Source organism: Ammospiza nelsoni, chromosome 2 (genome assembly GCF_027579445.1).
Source record: "Ammospiza nelsoni isolate bAmmNel1 chromosome 2, bAmmNel1.pri, whole genome shotgun sequence".
Classification (NCBI taxonomy): Eukaryota; Metazoa; Chordata; class Aves; order Passeriformes; family Passerellidae; genus Ammospiza; species Ammospiza nelsoni.
Genome location: NC_080634.1, coordinates 8061058 through 8081427, shown reverse-complemented (window position 1 = coordinate 8081427; position 20370 = coordinate 8061058). Strand labels below are relative to the sequence as shown.

At 36.8% G+C, this 20370-nt stretch overlaps 1 protein-coding gene across 3 annotated transcripts in view; it reads right to left on the bottom strand.

Moving 5' to 3' along the window:
* The window catches only part of GBE1 (1,4-alpha-glucan branching enzyme 1), a 137217-nt gene that overhangs the window by 39241 nt on the left and 77606 nt on the right, over positions 1-20370 (bottom strand). For all 3 annotated transcript variants that reach the window (XR_009420520.1, XM_059493719.1, XM_059493720.1), the window contains exons 8-12: positions 13755-13870; positions 12907-13034; positions 8429-8527; positions 5751-5861; positions 2345-2516 (exon numbers count right to left, since the gene is read on the bottom strand). Coding sequence is in view for 2 of the 3 variants with exons in the window: in XM_059493719.1 (XP_059349702.1) it covers positions 2345-2516; positions 5751-5861; positions 8429-8527; positions 12907-13034; positions 13755-13870 (626 nt within the window). In the remaining variant the exon portion in view is untranslated. The remainder of the gene's footprint in view (positions 1-2344; positions 2517-5750; positions 5862-8428; positions 8528-12906; positions 13035-13754; positions 13871-20370) is intronic.

The window sequence follows — 20370 nt, the reverse complement described above, 5'->3', positions numbered from 1 at the left end:
CACAAGGGAACCAATTTACTGAAAGGACAGAAATTTCCTATTCACATTTAACTTGGCATACAACACTCATTGCCAATAGAGGGATATAAGCAAGTGGGAAAAAAAATAAAAGTTTCCAGAGAAAATTAAACATTCAGAAACATGAGAAATAAGAATTACAACTTTCAGGATTTGCTGTAGTTTCTTAGAGATACATGTAAGAAGGACAGAGAACCATCCAGTGTGAAAAGAGAGAAAGATGAGAGAAAACCACAATCAGTGTTTGATGCACAGACTTCTGTCAGCAGCAATCTGCTTGCACATATCGACTCAAATGATGCTCCAGCACATGTGTAATTAAATATTATTGCAGCTCTTCAAAGAGAAATCACAGGATATATTTGAGCATAGAGATTTCCACTCCTGACAACATTTTTTTGATGAGGTTTCTTTTTCCTTAAGGCAAGCAAAGCATACAGAAAGCAGGGTGTTTCTTTGCTGGGTTTTCAGAGACAGGAAGTACAAGATTGTTATTGGAGGAATCTAGGGAAGCACAGAGGCACCTGGAATACCTTCTCCAGGCACTGTAAAAGAAAATGTCCACTGCCTCCCTTACCCTACAGGAGGCTTCTCCTCCTTACCTTTGGCCTTCACACAAACCAGCTAGTTAAAGAACTCATTTGTCACTGTATTTGCTTAATTAGATAGCATGTTGCAACATGCATTTTAAGTCCTCAGGACTGCCAGCATTCTGAATTTTATCTGCTTTCTCCTCCAACAGTTATTACAATCTTTCCACCTTTTTATATATAGCAAACTATAATGTAGTTACTGAACCATTTGCAGTACTCAGAGATACCCAATATTAATTGCTCAATCAGCCAGCATTGACACACAGGATTTAACATGCCACATTGCATTACTGATTATATCTCTAATCTTACTAAGTCAATCTGGGCCAAAGACACCTGCAGTTTAGCTGCAGTATTTAGCAAACACCTGTTTCCTTAACTATTACAGTATCACTAGTTTGAATGGAAGCACATACCTCATACCTTGAACAGCCTGATTGCACACTTCATAAATATTTATTTCATTAACTTTTTTTTTGTTTCTCAAGAGTGAAGCAAACAACCTGAATTTTCTTGGAAATAATAGTTTTACTAGTATTGCATGAGGTGAATTAGTTTGTTCTATACTGAAATTGCTTCTTTTTAAGAAAATCAATACAGTATTTTCTGAGTTTTCTCCTAATACAAAGAAGGAGAATATGTACCAGAAAAGGTAAATTTAAATCCAGTGTCACCATTGTCTTATGTTCTCCAGGTTTTTAATAAGAAAATATGATGTTAAAGACACCATTACAGAAGAATGGCAATATATACCAAACAGTCCTTTTCAACTTTATAAAACAAAACATTTAACCACAAAAATAGAAAACAGTACTAAGCTAAATTTTCTATAATTTTCGAATGTTACATTATCAGAAAACTGAGATGGTGATTTTGTAACAGGCTTTCAGCCCTTTTATTCCCCAAGAGACTTTCACAAATGCTATACAGAACTTGTCCGACCACGTTACAAAACTTTTACTGTAAAGTAAGAACTATTTTGTAAAAAAATTAAATAAATGAATGTGGCCAAGAACAGACAGCATAAATAGCCTTGGAATTTTCCATAAAGCTAAGAACACTCAACTTTTAAGATGACTACCTGAAACTGTAACTTGCTGATTAAATTAGACTAACAATTGAACTTTCATGTAGCAACTGTGCTTAGGAAGTAACTCAACAGTTATTTTACAGTTGATGGACCAGAAGAAAGTACCACTAACTCTTACAATTTCTGTGCTTTGATAGCAGCTTGTGCCTCCTGTGTCTGTGATTTGTCCTTGCCTACCTCATTAAGCACTAAGAAGCAATGAAATAGGTCAACTGCTTCCAGACTACTTCCTGACAATTAATAACTGAAATAAGCACAGAGCTGTCTTTAGTAAATTTATTGTTACCCTACAAAATTTAAGAGAGTAAAAGAATAGAGATGAAATACAACTCAGCTGCATGAGCCACAGCTCACCACCTGACAAACTTGCAAAACAACAATTAAAATAATAGTCTGAGTTGTAGAAGTTATTTCTCATACACTTAGAAAACATCTTTATATTTTTTTCTTGTCTTACCATACATCTTGCAGACAGAAAAACAACGCATATTACCTTTTGTAATAAATCTATAAAAGCATTTATGCTCCAAATTTCAGCACTGTGATAAATACTGCGGATAGAAGACGATGTCAGATCATTTTATTTCCCCGCCACGCATTCTGTAGATGAGAAAATGAGAGACTTTTTCCTGAGATTACTTACCCATGAAGTTCAGATAGCTCTCTCCTCCGAGTGCATGAGTAATGAGACGAATCATTTTGTGAAGCTGGATCCCACGATCAATAACTGGTGTCAGGGGCATGAGCACACTCATGTTTGTGTACATCTCTGCATCCATCAGACGAAAGGCCAGGGTCTTGTCACCAACCAGGGCCTAGAATAGTTCAGAAAAACACTGAAGAAAACCATTGGGTGTAATAGAATTATTCCTAGGTTTTTGGGTTTTTTCAAAACAGGGGGTCTATATTGTAGGTGGAGATCTTGCAAGATCTCTGCATGATCCAGTCCCTGCTCCTGAAAGAAACCACCAATGATGATGGACATGGTGATCCTACATTCTGATCACTGCACCTGTGATTGTGTGACGTGCCATACAGATCTGGTCTGCTGCCAAAACCTGAGGCAGGGATGTCCATGAGCTGAGCCTGGATTGGATGTCAGCCCCAGTTATCTGCTTTCCCCTTGCAACCCTCCCCATTGTTACTGGGGCTCCTGGGCTGATGGGATTGAGTGTACAATGGTAACAGACTAGCAGCTGCCTAACCCTGGTCCTACATCTCACCTAATGGGACCATACTGCATAAATATTTCTTTTTCACCTACAGATATAAACAGCAAATATCAGCATCAACTCAGTAAGTCACAACTGAACAACCATTTGGGAATTTTCATAGGAAACACAGAAAATAAGAAAGTAAACACGTAAAGTAAAAGTTCCAGGAATGTAAAAATAAATGGGTATAAAGAAAACTGATTCAGACATGCAGAATGAGTATGAAGCATTCACTTACAGGCAATCAAGAATGTGATTGGTTTTCTGTGATTTCACCCAACAGAAAAAACTGAATTACTAACTTGCTAGTGCTCACTGCTACTAGAGAAAGGCCACAAATGCTATTCAATATATTAGTAGGTAGATAGTGGGAAATATTTTGGAGCATTTATATTTAAATAGCTGACTTTTGTTCAATTAGACCAATTCTCGTTTTATACTCTTGAATGAAAACTTAGTAAATTCCAGAGATACAGGTGAATTGTAAACAGGTCTGGCTGAAAAGCATCATCATCCTTTCGTTTCCCAGCTGACGATATAACAGCATATATAGATTACTCCCCTGTGGCAGACATTTTTTCACAGAAATCCTTTCTTTCAGATTTCTGCATCTTCTGGAAGGCAGAGGCCTCAGAAGAGAATGTAAACAATTGTTATCAGCTGCTGTGGAATGCAATAGGATGCACCTGATTGGTCTCATGTTATAAACAAGCACATGTTTATGATTAAAGGCCAATCACAGACACAAGCTGGGGACCGAGTCCCTGGACACAACTTGGATATAGATTTCTTTCTTGCTATTCTTAGCTCTAGCAAGCATCTGCAACTTCGCTCTTTATTCTATTTAGTATAGTCATAATGTACTATATATTATATAACAATAAATCCAGCCTTCTGATCAAGAAACAAGATTCACTGTCTCTCTCTCACCCCTCAGCGACCCACTCAGGACGCTGTAATACTCCCTCAGGTAAAAAAATACTCTATTTAAAGGAAAAAAAAATTCCTATGACAAGACTGAAGATTGCAATGAACAACTATTTTCTGGATTCAGAATGTGGCATTTGTTAGTGCCATTTAATATCCCCTAATCTTTCCATTGGAAGAGCAGCTAAGTGTTTCCCTATTCATGTTTTCTGTGGCAGCTGTGATTTTATAAATGGATATATTTCCCCCTTCAATGATCTCTTTGCTGCCCCAAAGAATCTTATTCTGTTTAGTTTTTTTTTCTTATGAAAAATCAATCTTCACCTGCTCTTCCTCTCCACAGCTTTTTTTTTTTTCCAGTTATGCTTTATATCCTTTAAAATACAGGACCAAACCTGTCTCCGACACTGAAGATGCACACAAACCAGGAAAGACTGCAGTGGCATGCTGATTGTGCTCTTTGCTCTATTCCATTCAGTAATTCCAGGACTGCATCTGCTTTTTTGACAGCTATTAGATTTGGAGTTGCTATTTTCACACCCTTCTTATAACCAAAAGGCCTTGTGCTCTGACTGGCAGCAGTCAGCTCATAGCCCATTACAACATATAAGAAACCAGGATTGTACCCTCACATGGATCACTTGAGGCATCTTCAGGCTGAATTTTATCCAAACTTTTTGTTTCTCTAGCCTACTTTTCATATAACAGCCTGATGCAGACCTGTAATCATTGTTTGGTTTTTGAAATTAAAAATAATAAGATCTTTTTTTCCTTAAGTATGACATTCTGAACAGAAAATGCAAAGTGATATGGAAAACCCAATTGCTAAAAGTCACGATGAAATAAAAGAACAGCAACAGGAATGTTATATGCTGTGCTTTAGGGTGAAGAACCATCTTTGATGAAAGCAGCTTATCACAGCATAATATATATTTCCAAGTAATTTCTGAAGTCCTTTATAAGGATCATGCATCAAATGAACACTGTAACAGACTCTGAGATTAGAGTGTAAACTGGCACACAAAATGAGTTGAAAACTCAGAATTCTCTTCTTAAAATATACAACTTGTTTTGGATATTTCTGTTGACATTTATTGCAGAAAGTACAGGAAATGGAATATCAACCTCTATTATATAAAGGAAAGATAGGTCATTAAATAAAAAATAAATTTTTAATGAAAGGTTTAAAGATGCTAATGGTACAATTCCCAAATTACATGTTTTCTGACTCTTCAGAAACAAGGGTTAAAAAGATTGTGGGAGATGAGTGTTATCCAAACTCATCATTACTTTTTCTTTTTGTCACACACAGAACTATTATAATTGCTGTGCTTTGAACCAAACTCTTACAGCATATTTCATTTAGGTCTCAAAAGAGGATGTTTTCAATTCTTCCAGAGAGGAAAGACTTTCATGAAGGCAAAAGAAGGCACAAACAAATTTCTTAAATTGGCATATTGTTTATGCTTATCAGAAGTAGTGTTCCAGTTTACTTAATGGAAACAGGGTTTTCAACTGCATGGATTATACACCTTCCTGTCTTCTACAGCAGGCAAAATAAGAAGCTTTGATTCATTCCTTAAAAAAACCCAAAACTGAAAGCCAATAATACCTGCGCACTCCAGGGAAGATTCTTTTACTAAAATTAAGGACCATAAAATAAAACACAGAAAAACAAAAAAAAAACACCCCAAAAAAACAAACAAAAAAACCAACCAAAACTCCCCAAAAAACCTAAACAAAACAAACAAACCAAGTACAAAAAAAAGAACACTAGTCCAAATCTACCCATTTCTGAAATTCTTATCATCCTCCTCAACTCATTTCTCATTGAAAAAAACAAAGCAAACCATCAAACTTCTAACAAGTTCTTTACTTGGTTATGAACAAACAAACAGCTGAAAATACCTGGTCATGACTCTCTGCATAAGCAATGTATTTTTCTTCATACCGTCTGTTTGTCAATGTATGCACAATATTGCCCATGTTCCAGTCTTCATCTTTCAGCTCCTTAATTATCTACAGAAATGAAAGAAAGATCACTGGAAAATTGCTTTAACTAAAAACATGTAACATTATCTTGGCACAGAAATTTCCAATGGATTGTGAACTGTATTCTCATGCTCCCAAGTTTCGAAGTGATGAGCTTTCTCTGATAATCCAAAGAGCCGTCTCTTTCTTTTCAACTTTTCCACATAAATATAATACCTAGGATACCTCGTTTCTCCTTTACCTCCCAAGGAAGCTCAGACAACAGAATTTGCCATTTATTATATGAATCCTCTGATACATGAGATAATGTGATTGATAGGACCTGCAAGAGAGCACTGCACCAAAACCAAGGAAAAAATATGTGGGCACAGACCTACCTGGTTCACAATATCAGGAAATGCCATCCTGGCATATGGGAGCTTCCAAATAAAGCTTTGGCAGTGTGGTGCTACCTCCTGATTTTTAGCAATTTAAATTGAATCCCATTAATAGGAATTTTCTGCTTCATATCACATTATTTCCTTCCTCTGCTAAATCTAGCTCAATCTCAGTGTTAGTTTGTTCTTTTTTTTTGTACACCACTTTCTAGACATTCATTGATCACAATGACTTAAACGCACACACAAATATAAAGACATAAAAATAGAAGTCATAAAAAGGCAATAGCACCAAGATGGCCAATATCACACCGTAAAAGTTAACATTATAATTGTAACTGCCCATATACTCCTAAACAGGCTTTTATTTCCTCCTTTGTTGATTTTTTTAAGTCCGTAAATTCTGGCTCTGAACACATTGAGGTCCCTATGTAGCATCATGTCACATGTACATCACATTACATCTATCTTGAATCAGAACTAGTACAACCACTGCTGTGCCAAACAGTTTATCTTCCTTACTTTTTCAGATTCCTTAGAATTAGTTCATGGAATCTGTTGGAGATTCTTCAGTGTTCAAACTGACTTTAGCAAGTTGCCCAGAAAATTGCCTATTAACAGGTATGTGCTTAAAAACTGGAGAGACAGTAAGCAGTCTAGGATAGTTTGATAACAACTGATAAACTGAGTAGCTGAACTTCTCCTTTCCAACCATCTCAGCTTTATTTTTCCCTTCATGAAACGTGGTAACAAACTGTGGCATCACTTCTTTCTCTAACTCCACATGTCTACTCTCGTCTCTTATTTGCAGTTTCTTTGGCAAGAAGCTTCCTGTCTACATCACACTAAGTTTTTGTACATTGCCAATAATAACTGATTTGCACTCAACATCCCATCAGTGTCCCATCCTGTCCCATGTCAAGTGCCTGTTTAAGCTGGAAAAACTGACATTTTCTCCATTTAAAGCATTTGCTGCAGGACAGTTATGTTTTCTAGCCAAGTATTGTGAATTAAATGAAGCAGACTATATCAAAGATTGTTAAATTAGACTGTAAATTTTTTTGCACTGGTAAAATTCTATGGTCTGGGTTTTTTTTTTCCTGTGTAACATGAACTTGGCCACTTGCATTTTGCTTACCTAGGAAATTGCTCATCTTGCCTGCCCTCAAGTAAGTTAAGGAACAAAACACAAAACAAACTAACAAAACTCCAAGAAACCCACAAAACATCACAATTAGGTACTTGTTGTTAAAAGAAAATGAGCCCTTACTGCATTCCAGGACCTAAACGTCTAAATTACATATTCCAAGTTTTAGTGATGGTGTCTCTGTTGGAAAAGCTGACAAATTTGTCTTCTGAAAAGAGGCTTGAAACTGTTTTTCAATTGGCCCTTTACCTCCTAGTTACAAAACTCAAAGATGTTGAAGGTAAGCTAATTTTTTTGTTGTTATTCTTAGCTCCATACTGTATTGATTGAAGCATTAATGGTCATATAAAATATTTGTTTTCAGATCATTGTGACATCCCAAAGGATGTGGGTGCAATATTTCATTTAACTGGAAAATGTTCTCTAAAACATCACTAGAAGGGTTTTCAAATCATTTAGTGTTTATGCCTTTTCTTTTGATTCTCTATATTAAGGAAAAAGTGATATAAATCCTTATTGTAGTCAGAATTTATCCCAGATTTATATTATTCAGCTTTGTAACCCCCTGTACCAATTGCAGGTGTTTGTGTAATTCACCTAGGTTTACTTTGTTTAAACTTTCAGGTCTATGCCAATTTCTATGCCCAGCATCAGGAGGGTTCAGTTCATGTTTTTGGAGTGATTTGTTTGTTTTTATATATTTATATGCATATGGTTAACTTTTTTTATCTACATGCTCACATTCAATAGAGATAACACATTCTACAGCTCTTGCAAGGCACAGGTCATTTCAAAGAAATTGAGCTTATGTATATTGTATTAAGAAAACAATTATCAGCTGGAGTGTGAATCCCAGCTCCTGAACTTCCTCACCTGAAACCTACATAACATCTGACAGCTCTCATTTCAGCCTCTAATACCTGTGCTCAAGCCTGTCAAAATTTATTTCAATAGCACATAACCATAAGAGAAAGCAAAACTTGTCAGCAGCATTCAGAAGTGTTTATGTGTATGCACTGACAGAGGAGCATCCCCCTTTGAAGAGCAGGATGTAATTTTCAAGTTCTCACCTGTATCCACTTATCTGGAATGGCCATGGCAAGTCGATAATCAAAGCCCCCTCCTCCCTCTGCCACAGGCCGACAGAGAGCTGGCATTCCAGAAACATCCTGGAACAGATCAAACACCCACAACATCATTTCCACAGCACTGCAAATATCACTGCATATTTCCCACCAGCAACGCCGATATACAAACACTCCAGAAGCAGCTTCACAGATTGACCTGGTTTAAGGGAGAAAAGAATAAATTTAAATCGGCTATAACTACACCCAGATGGGCTGTTTGAATACAAAAGTTACAGAGAAAAGCATTATGACTTTTCTCATCACACACTCTGCCTCAGAATACTTTAATACAGTAAATATTTAAATGGGAAGAGACCTCAGTAGATGTAGAGTTTGAAATAATTAGCTCTCTGGAGCTCCAAGTAATCAATAGAAAGTACAAAGTGGTCAACAAAAGACAAATTAAACCTTCATTTTGTTTATTGATATTTTGCATAAGGAATTGCATAAAATAAGGTTAAATATAAAGTGCACTAAGGAAGAAAAATACAATCTCTACTCTTTTCTCAAAACAAAACCTATTGATCCAGCTAGTCCTGGAAGTGACATGCTCTTACTGCATAATTTTCCAGTTCCATATTGATGGATGCTGATTACTCTTAAATTTGTAATTCCAAGTTCTCAAAATATATATTTCACCATGTTGTTAGGCAATTTTATCATGCAGCATTCTTTTCTAAAGTTATCTGAACAGAAAATGCAAGTCTCTAACAATTGCAAAATATCCATCAGCACTCAATTTTATTAACTTCTGTGGGGGAATGGCTTCTCACTAACAGCAGTTATGGATTAACAAACACCTCTTGCATCTACACAAGGGAATTTTATGGAATTAATACTGACTAGCACCAGGGCTTAATTAGGAAGCTCATTCTGATTTGCTGGATTCAATCCAGTTTTTTTTCAACCCAATTTCTGCATTGGAATAGTGAAAAAAGATATTTATGCTTCAAGTCATACACAAACATAAGGGAGGAGATCAACCAGATCACCAGGAAGCTCATGGATGGCATCCCAGGGGTGGAAGGCAGGGCTGCCATCCAGAGGGACTGGCTGGAGGACTCAATCAGCAGAAATGTCACACAGAATGTCAGAATGTCACCGAGCTAATCCTGACCGTGGGATGTGCCACCTCCTGCATCCACAGGGGCTGGGCCAGCCAGGCTGGGGAGCAAGGGCTGGGGCTCAGCAGCAAGCTGAGCTTCAAGCCAGCAGCCAGGCCTGGCAGCAGGGATGGCATGGCCAGCACATGCCAGGCTGTGTGAGCAGCACAGCCAGGAGATCAAAGGAGGGAATTATCCCCCGTCAGTCAGCAGCCACTGGATCACACAGAAAACTGTGTCCATATTCCACACGCTGTAAAAAAAAGTGAAGTGGAAATTTTTTACAAAGTTTTAGATGTGATAAAAATTTCAAAAACTCTCCTAAATCAGTCAGAAAGAATAGACACAGACTCTTGGTCTCTAGGTTATACAGGACATGATGATATGAAACAAAAGCCATTTCTATAATGCCACGATGCCAGTCAGGAGGACGTCCAAGTCTGAGATTTAAGCAAGTCCCATCTACTTAAAACAAAATAATTAAAGCCAGATTTTTGGGAAGTAAAGTTCCAAATTTAACAGCATTTATATCCATGTATACAAATTTTAACTGGACACAAAAAAAAATAGTTTGTTTAGTAGATCAAATGTACTTAATGTACTTCTACCAGGAAACTTCCTAGCCTAGTACAGCCCTCAGACTGCAACACATTACTGATCTTCCACAGAGGAGGCAATGAAGTGACAACATGTGATCCAAGAGAGATCAAAAAGGACTTCAGGGCCTTGAGACAGTTGGAAAAGGAAGCTGAGGCAGAAGCCCTTTTCTCCTCTCTAACTCTAGCTGAAGGCAATAACATTGAAAGGAATGGATGGACTGAGTTTATTCATACATTGCTCCATGGTTGGTGTTACCGCCAAAATGTTGGGGGTTTTGGCAGTGGAATGGCCAAGCATGCTGGATTCAGACAGCAATCACATTTCTAAGTGATGTCTGTATGGGAACCCATTTCAGCAGGCACATGGGAGCCTCATGAGTTTAGCAAGACACAAGTCCCAGGGGCTGCACCTGGCTTGGGGCAACCCCTGTTTATCAATCCAGGCTGGGTGTGAACAGATCCAGAGCAGTCACTGAGAAAGACTTGGGATGCTGGTGGGCTGGACACGTCAGTGTGCTCTTGCAGCCCAGAAATCCAAATCTGTCCTGGGCTGTGCCCAAAGTGGGCAGCAGGAGGGAGAGGGCATTCTTCCCCTGTGCTGAGAGCCCACCTGCAGGGCTGCATCCAGCTCTGGGCTCCCAGCACAGCAAGGACAGGGACCTGCTGGAGCCAGCCCAGAGGAGGGCCATGAAGATGATCAGGGATAGAGCACCTCTGCTATGAGGAAAGGATGAGAGAATTGGGATTGTTCAGCCTAAGAAAAAAAGCCTTTGTGGTGACCTAATTGGGGCCTGCCAGTACCTGAAAGGAGCCCACAAGAATGACAGAGAGGACATCTTGCTAGGATATGTATTGATGGGACAAGGGGGAATGGCTTGAAATAGGAAGAGAGTAGGTTTAGATTAAATATTAAGAAGAAAGTCTTTACTGTGAGGATGGTGAGGCACTGGCACAGGTTGCCCACAGAAGCTGTGGATGCCCCATTCCTGTTCAAGGCCAGGTTGGATGGGGCTCTGACCAACCTGGGCTAGTAGAAAGTGTCCCTGTTCATGGCAGGAAGTTGGAACTTGATGATCTTTAAGTTCCTTTCCAACCCAGGCCATTCTATTATGCTATGATTAAACAGCTAATTTCAAAGCAATTGTTCATACCAGGTTTGAAAAGAACTGCATTTAAAAATAGAAAACTCAACATACTGTTTCTTTGCCTGTTTGTGTCTATAATACTTCAAGCATGACATAATTTTACTTAGCATTTTTTCTTCCAATTATAAAGATCTTTAATCGCTGCTTTATTTAGAAGACCAAAATGAAAAACAAGCGTATACTCAGTAACACCTAAAAAATTAGCAATTACTAAGACAGAATATACAGAATATTAAAAAGCTGTAAAATCATCAATTAATTACATTAATTAGGGAATATATTATGATTAGTTATGGCCAGAGAAAAACATTTTTCTCACATGGCACTAATTCTATAGGCAAGCAGACATTCTTCACTGTCTTCTGTAATTTTCAATTATGTCAATAGTTTCTCATTCTGAAATTCTCCTTTAACCATGAAGCACATTGATCAATTCTATGATTCATGTAGCGACTTCCCGAGGCAGAAAATTATGTATTGAAAAAGAAGCACTCTCAACTTAAGCATGAGAAACTGAAGACACATCTTATTAAAAAAAAAGGAATTCTTAGGCCAGGTAATACAAGACAACTAAACTCAGAAATTCTTTGGTAGGAATGCTTATAATCTAGGACTACCTAGAAAATTAACTGATTTAATTTCAAATAAGCCTACAGCTCAATGAAATCACCTCCAGTTTGCTACTGATTGCTCCCCAGATGCTGTTTTGGTAGCTTGTCATTGAGCTACTAGCAGTGATTGTCTACGATAGAAGACTTCGCCATAAATAAGAAATTAAGTAAAGCAGTATTTTGCTTTTTAAAGATAGAGAACTCTTCAGCATCACAAACCCTTTTATTAGAAATCCATATAGTCCCTGGGTATCAGACAGATATCACTTTTTCTTCTAAACAAAATGAATTATTTAAACATGATAACAGAAAAGAATCCTCCATGTTTAAGTGATTTTTCTTCTGGATAAAAACAAAGTATCAGTGAAAATTAGAATTTTGAATGTTCTGCTGTTTCATACTCTTAAAAACTCCATGTGCCAAAAACATTTTTCAGTCAAAAAAATTTATCTCAATAAACTCAAGTAATATAGTATATTTACTCCTTTAGAAACCTGGAGAAACTTAATAATAAATTTAAATTACCCTACATACTTAACATCTATAAGTTTATTGCATTTAATTTGAAGGGCAATTGTCAGATATACCAATATAATTCAAAATATGCAAAACATCATTAGGGCTGTTAATCTTTAGTACCACAGAACACTACTGACAAATGGCTATCATGCACAAGCAATAAACTAATAAAAACAATTTTCATTACAAGTTCAAGGTGATGAAAGAAAAAAAAGAAAAAGAAACTGTCACATTAATTAATAATCTATTAATGCTGAGAAAATCCCCAGAGCGCATATTAAGGTTGTTTTTTCCCACCAGGCAAAGTCTGTCCACTAATTAATATTTTTCAGCTCATGTCACTGCTTGAGTACCCAAGGCGTGACTTGATAATTAACAGGAAATTCACATCCTAAAGCAAACTAATCAATATTAATGTCACTGAGGAAGGCAAAATGATCTTACCTCTGCTATGGTTATGCATTCTGGGTGCAAGGTATTAATCATGTGATTGGCCAGCATCAGGTAACACAAAGCATCTTCATCCACATGTAGGCCAAAATACTCATTGTAATCTCCACTGAACCCTGTGCCTAATAAGACAACAAGTTTTAAAAGCCAGAGTCAAGCTTTATTTAGAAAACACAGCTATTTCACTCAATATTTCATTTTATAAGCAGAATGTATTAATGATTTTCCATCTATCCTCATAGCAACAAAGCAAGAAAATTAACCAACATGGATTTTTTTGATCATTCACAGAATATCCTGAGCTGGAAGAGACCCATTAACATCAGAGTACAATGCCTGGCCTTGTACAGGACCATCCCCCAGAATCACACCCTGAATCACCCCGGTGTTTTAGTAATCTTCTGAACCTGTTTAGGAATCATCTTCACACCTATGCCAGCTGTGTTGTGCTCCCATCCAGCCACAGGACTCATCCCCCCAGTTTTGCTTACGCCAATCATGTCAAAACCCTGGGACTGGGCTAAAGCTTTGAGCTCTTCTTTTTTTGTTCCTCATGTTTGTGTTGGTACAGAAACACTTCCAGCACGGTTTGTTACAGCTGACACCTTGTGGAGCAGATTGAGGGATCTTCCTAGCGCATCCATCCTCATGTTTTGGTTGCGCCCTCCCATTGCTTCTCACTATCAAGCCCGGTTTTGTCCCTTTCCCATCTAGTTTCAAGCTCTACCAACAAGCCCCTCTAACTCTTGTGCTAAAGCCCTTTTCCACCCTGAGAAACAGTGAACTTTAGAGGAACAGAGCTGCACCAGGAGGGCTGAGATCAGAGCTGATAAATGGCTCACCAATGCCGTGGTGGTGATACAACATGGACGTAACGCCGTCGAACCGGAATCCATCGAAGCGATAGTCTTCAATCCACATCCTCAAATTAGACAGAAGGAATCTCAGGACTTCCCAGCTGAAATACATTTATTAAGCTTTAAAAACCTTGGGATCAACTAGAGTTCCTTACACCATGTCCTCCACTTGCATATGTAGTACTTGTACTGTACATTTTACTATTTTAATGACTTCTTCCCTGTTTTTCATTAACCTTTCCCAAAATGATTTGTCTTTAAGCTTTTGCCTTTTTACTGCACCAAATCTTAAGACTGGAGATAGGAGGTTAGTAAAAACTCTCAACTATCTACATAGACATCTAACAGGATAGTGTCTGAACACATATATTATATTTTACTACTCATGCTTGCTGGTGTAATTTTCCTTTCCCTCTTTGAAGATGGTTACTCTCTGTGGGAAAAGATGCTATAGAAAAGGAAATAAAATTTTAATAGGCAAGAACTTCTCCCCAAGATTTTATGGATTTATAGCAATTTTTAGGCATAACTGCTGTTGAAAAACTGCCCTTCCTAATTAGTGACAAATCATATGTCACCACTAGAATGCCAAATCACCTACTATGTTGCAAATTTACACTTTGAAAAGTAAACCACGGGAAAGTTGAGGAGGTGTATTTTGAAGTTCGGAACATCAGGAATGTGATATAACACACATACATGCACAAAGCATGGAGATGAAATCAAAATATAAGAGGTTCCAAAATGAACAAGCATGAGGAAACATTCATGAAAAGACTTTGATATTAAGGAATACAATAGTTTCATGAGCAGTTTTCCTAGTATTCATCACCTCCTCTCACTGGGCATTGGTCTCTGTAGCTTCCAAAGATACCCACAACTTGTTTCTACTGTTCGCCCTCCACGGCACAGCCCTGACACCCTCATGTGCATCTCCTGCAAGCCACAGCTCCGAAGAGCTCACCCATCTCAATCAGCCAACATAAGATGTAGTGAATCTGGTTTTGCCCACATCTTCAACACTTGCCAATGTTATGATTTCTCTCTAACCAGTTTTCCAGCATAGCTACACCTCCACTTCCTACCAAGTTTCTGTTCAGAGAAAAGGCCAGGAGCAGGCAGGGTCTCTCCAGCCACCCTCTGCTGGGTGAGACAGAATGGGTAATGTTCCAGAAACCACACCAAAATTTACCTATGCACATGGTAGGCATAGGGTAATGAAGGGGACCCTTCCTACATTGCATTTAACAGACATCAGAAAGAGTAATTTCAGGAAGAAATTCTGACAAAAGGAAAAACTCCATTTTGACAAACAAATGTCACCATTTTCCTTCCTCCAAAAAACTTCTTCATATGAAGGATGCTTTAAGTCCTGAGTAAGTGGTATTACAAGAAAAGATAAGAGGCTATGGACACACTATAAAGTCAAATCCTGATCTCACTAAGTAGCCAATTCTTATTAACTTCCATAGAATTTTAATATTTCCCCTTCTTTCTGCATGCACTGCACAGAAATACACACTTGTGCATATAAAGATAGAATTACTACCAAATCAAAACCTCCAAATTTAGGAAATGTGAAGCAGCTCACTGTGAATTCCCTCAGTTCAACACCTTTCTTGGGCATGCATTACATGACAAGATTTTTTTGGTTATTGTTCCATTGCTACACTCCCCTGCTTCAAATCATACAATTCACAAGTTAACATGACACTGGGAAGATCTCAGGAGCTTGTCTGAAGAACCTTTCATATATTTATTAGTTCTCAGGTGAGATGGTTTGCAGTGAATGGACAAGATTGAGATTGCTCTGATATTGAAAGGGATAGAAAATCATCAGAAGTCCTAAAACTGGCAAACTGGTACCAAAAAAGCAATTTTGTGTAAACGTTTGCTGTATCTTATTCTGACTCAGCATGAAATTCACAGAAAGCTATTTCCTGCAAGCTAAATACTGTGAGAAAAGAGCACAGCATTTTAGCAAATAAAATTAGTATCTCACACAGAATTAGGGTAATGCATGCACAAAGAGTGCATTAATTACTACAAGCATTATCCAGACTTAAAAGTTATTTCTTCTCATTACAAACATCTTGACTTTATAACCCCAAAGTCCTTAAGATGGTGAAGAGGATTTGAACATTTGTAAAACATACACAAAAACCTCAAAATGGATAACAAATGTAATTTTTTCCACCATTGTTGGCATTGAAGATTGATCTTTGGGAAAAGATGGAGAACCAGCAAGAACATAAATTGTAATGACTTTTAGATGAAAAAGCGACAACAATAAAAACAAACAAGATGAATTTGTTGCACCAAAGTATTAGTTGGAAAATTTATGAGATCAAAAACCTGAGTGGGAGCAGCAGATGTTTTCCAAGCATCTGATTGCACATGGGAGAGAAGACCATAAATAAATAAATAAACACTTCATCTGTGATTTTATTCTAAACTTGGACAAAATTCAGCTTTAGGATAATTTTTAAGAAGTATACCAAGTACTAGCAGCCATATTGACTTGTAGAGAAATGCCTACACAGCTCCAAAACATGAACCAGAATAACAGATTTTTTGAGACATGCAAATCACACAAACCATACAGAGGATCATTTTTCATCCAAGTATATTTGTTCATGGGAGCAGCAATTTTAGACACAGAACTTGACAGAACAAATAACTTTGCAGAAAGCCAGTAGAGGCCAAAATTGAAAAGACATAATTGAGATACAACCACCACAGAAGCAGTAATTCAGGAGCATTTCTAAACCAGCTCATTCTTGTATTTTACAGGCAGATATGGAAACAGGATAGCACTCATCAGGAATGCAATTTCTTCTGGAAAAAAGCCATACCTAAGTTATATCCTAAAAAATCTCACATTTTGGCATATATCAGAAGTAAGGAAATTCTTTCATTGCATGCATGACCAAAGACAGTCTATTATGTAGCTTTTTTAATGCTGTATCATCATTAAGGAACAGAATGATTTACAGTGTAAGAAATCTAATTCAGAATTCACTCAGACATTCAAAACAAAGAAGGTCTTTGCAGGGAAGTATTGCTGGATTTTTTCCCTTCACTCTTGGAGTCCATAGCTCATTTATTAATAGCAGATTTTTTTGTTTGAAAAAGTGGAATGAGCACATCTACCCTAAATGACCTAGTTTCATGAGGTGATGAGACATTTAACAACTTTCCTATACTAGGTCAGCAGAAAACCTGTGAAATTGCTTATAAGACACACTTGTTATTCACTTTTTTCCTCTATACTAACAAAAAAAGCAAAATAATGATTCACCAAAAGCATTTTAAATTCCAGTCCATGATGAACATGAAATATTTAGATGCAAGCAATGCATTTAAACCAGTTAATTTTGTCACTATGGACAAAAAATAATATTGGCTGCACCTAATACAGTTTGAAGATGTAATTTTTGAACCATATTAATGTTGACCTTCAGGAATTGCATTTATTACTATGAATTGGAGAACTGCTGACCTTATAAGAATCTAGACTTTTATGATGATATGCCTGCTTCAGTTCTCACTGTTTAATTAACTTAAGACACAGGAGCACCGAATTGCTAAAACATTATTTCTCAAACTATCCCCAAATATTTCAACAGCTGACTGGGCTAAATTCAATCAAAAAATTGCTAAACAAAGAAATTAGCATTCAGTCTAATAAAGTTAACAGTTGTAAATTAATTGGATGCAGGGTTGCACAATTACTTCTGTGCCTTTTTGTGGGCAGAACTTCAATTCTTCATAAAGCACAGACAAATATACATATTATATGCATATATATAGAATCATAGAATGGTTCAGGCTGGACAAGATCTCCGAGATCATTGAGCACAACTCTTCACAGCACCGTGTTCACTACTAGCCATGTCCCTGTGTGTGCCACATCCACACATATTTAATGCTGCCAGGGATGGTCCTTCCAGCACTCCTATGGACAGCCTGTCACACACACTCACCCTTCCAGTGAAGACATTTTTCCAGATAAGTGATCTTGAGACCATGTTCTCTTGTTCTGCTGCTTGCTGCCTGGGAAAAGAGACTCATCCCACCACGCTACACCCTCCTGGCAGGAAGTTGTAGAGACCAGTAAGGTCTCCCCTGACCCTTCTTTTCTCCAAACTAAATAGGCTGAGTTCTCTCAGCTATTTCTCACAGGAGAAACAGTCTGGCTTTACATATATATATATATATATATATATATATATATATATATACACATATATATATACACACACTATGTGTATGTGTCTATATATATGTACATATATATACACATATGTATATGTGTATATATGTATATATATATGAATGTATGTACGTGTATATAAATATATATGTATGTATATGTTTATATATATGTATAGCAACCATACTAATATATATTATACACAATCCACATTATGTTTTATGTATTTACAATTTTCTATTTAAAAATTCTAATAAGTAGAACACTGGTTATTATGCAGCTTGTTTGGCTTGGTTTATTTTGAGAACAAACTAGAGCAGCAGCTTTGAAGATGCAGAGGGTTCTTCATTTTAGTTAAAATTGGAATTCTGGAGTGCCACACCAGACAACAGTCTTTCTGCAACCATTAATCCTAATCCCCAAAGTCCACTGCTATGAAGGGAGAAAGTTTTTTGTTTTTTTTCAACATGCTGTAAACAATATAATAGCACTATGCATTTATTAGACTTATATTCAATGAGTACTTTGGCAAAATGAGTTCTTAGAAATAGGCACACTGTTTACTCATATAGAAGCAGTAATTCTGAAGTGCTCATGAAAATATTTTAACTTTTTTCCCCTCAGAATGCTACTCCCTCTGTTGGTACCAAGCAGTGCCATACAGCAAGGTGAAACAAGAATTTCCCAATTTCTGATTGCTTAGACACTTGATCAATGCTTTGAAAAGACACCTCATTGTAAAATTGTGCAGGTTAATTCTGCACCAACTCTCTCTCATATTTTGCCAATGAATTAAACATGTTTATAAATATATTCACATGACCTTCTTGAAAAACCATTTGCACAAAAAATATTTCTCCTCAAATGAACTATGTACTATACAAGGATTTAAAATAATGTGCAAGTAAGCAGCATGTCCTAGGCTTACATTTTTATGGCTAGTCCTATCCACACTTGGTAAGAGTAAACCAGTATCAAATAAAGCATTCAGTTATCTGCCCTATAAAATGGAAGCAATAATTCAAATACTACACAGCAAAGGTTATGTCCTGCAAAATGTGAATATAAGAACAGCCTTGGAGGCAAAGCAGGTATGTACTTATTGTAATGAAATTTAATACTCTTGATGCTTTTTGCTCAGTGAGTTTCCTGAGGTAAATAGAAAGGAAAAAAACCCAAGTAAGTACTGAAGACAATTACCTCAGTTTTAAGACAGCCTGCAGGGCATACACATTTTAAAAGAGAAAATATCAAAAAATATTACAAAACTCTTTTAAATGTTGATAAAGCCTACATGGATTTCAGCTCAGATTTCAATAACTTAGCATTTGTCCCACTTATATTCTACCCAAGTAAATTATACACTAATAAAATAAAAATCTTTGAGATTATTTAAAATTCTGTTCTCCCAAAATAAACCTCATAGACAATATTAAGTTTGTTCGGTCATATAATCAACTCTGCATATTAACAAACAAAATTTGCTACTCTACAAAATACAACTAAATCACAGCTTTAAAGATGTATTGTCAGAATTTGCATACAAGTTAATGCTATTCATGATTTCCATAATTAAACAGTAGTTTACTGTTCAACACTGAGTCTGCTTTCAAAACAAGTCTAAATGTAGTGCACAAATAGCTACAAAGCACTACAGGGCAGGCGACTTGATTTTAAACAAACCACTAAACTGAACTTTACTCAGAAAACAGCACCAGAGTTGGGATGGGGATTGGCAAAGAATCAGGTGTCAAGGGAGATTTAACTGCTTTGTTGTGAGATGCTTTTTCTCCCCTGAAATATACTATACATGTATAAGAATAGACAACAATTATCCTCAACTTTATTTATTCCCTATATAGGAAAACAAAATTACACTCAAAATGAATGCATTCCATTAGTAGTGAGAAAAATATTAACTACCTGGACAAAGCTCTACTTTCTCAAAGCCATCTTATTAAAAGCCTGAAACAGTGCTTTCTATAAACCTAATTTCATTTCTTTGCTTTAAAATACTGGTTCCCTAATTTATGCTCACACAAGTGACTTTAAAGGGACACTGAGAAGGTGTCTGGTTCACACACAAAAATCTTAAAAGCATTCGTATTATCCCTGCACCTTCAAAATGCAAATTCAAACTGGTGTAATTTGAATTCGGGGCATTTTCTTTTCTAATGCTAATGAATAGCAACAGGTATTTAGGCAGCTAAGAAGCAAAATTATTCAAAAAAGAGAACATTTTGAAAAATCCCAACTAAAAGCACTAGAAAAGTGAAGAAAGACCAGACCTCTGCCTCTGAGAAAATTCCAGGATTAGTATAAAGAGATCATAAAATATCTGTTTTTCCTGAAAGTTAGAGAGCACTGATGATTGAAAAACCTTTT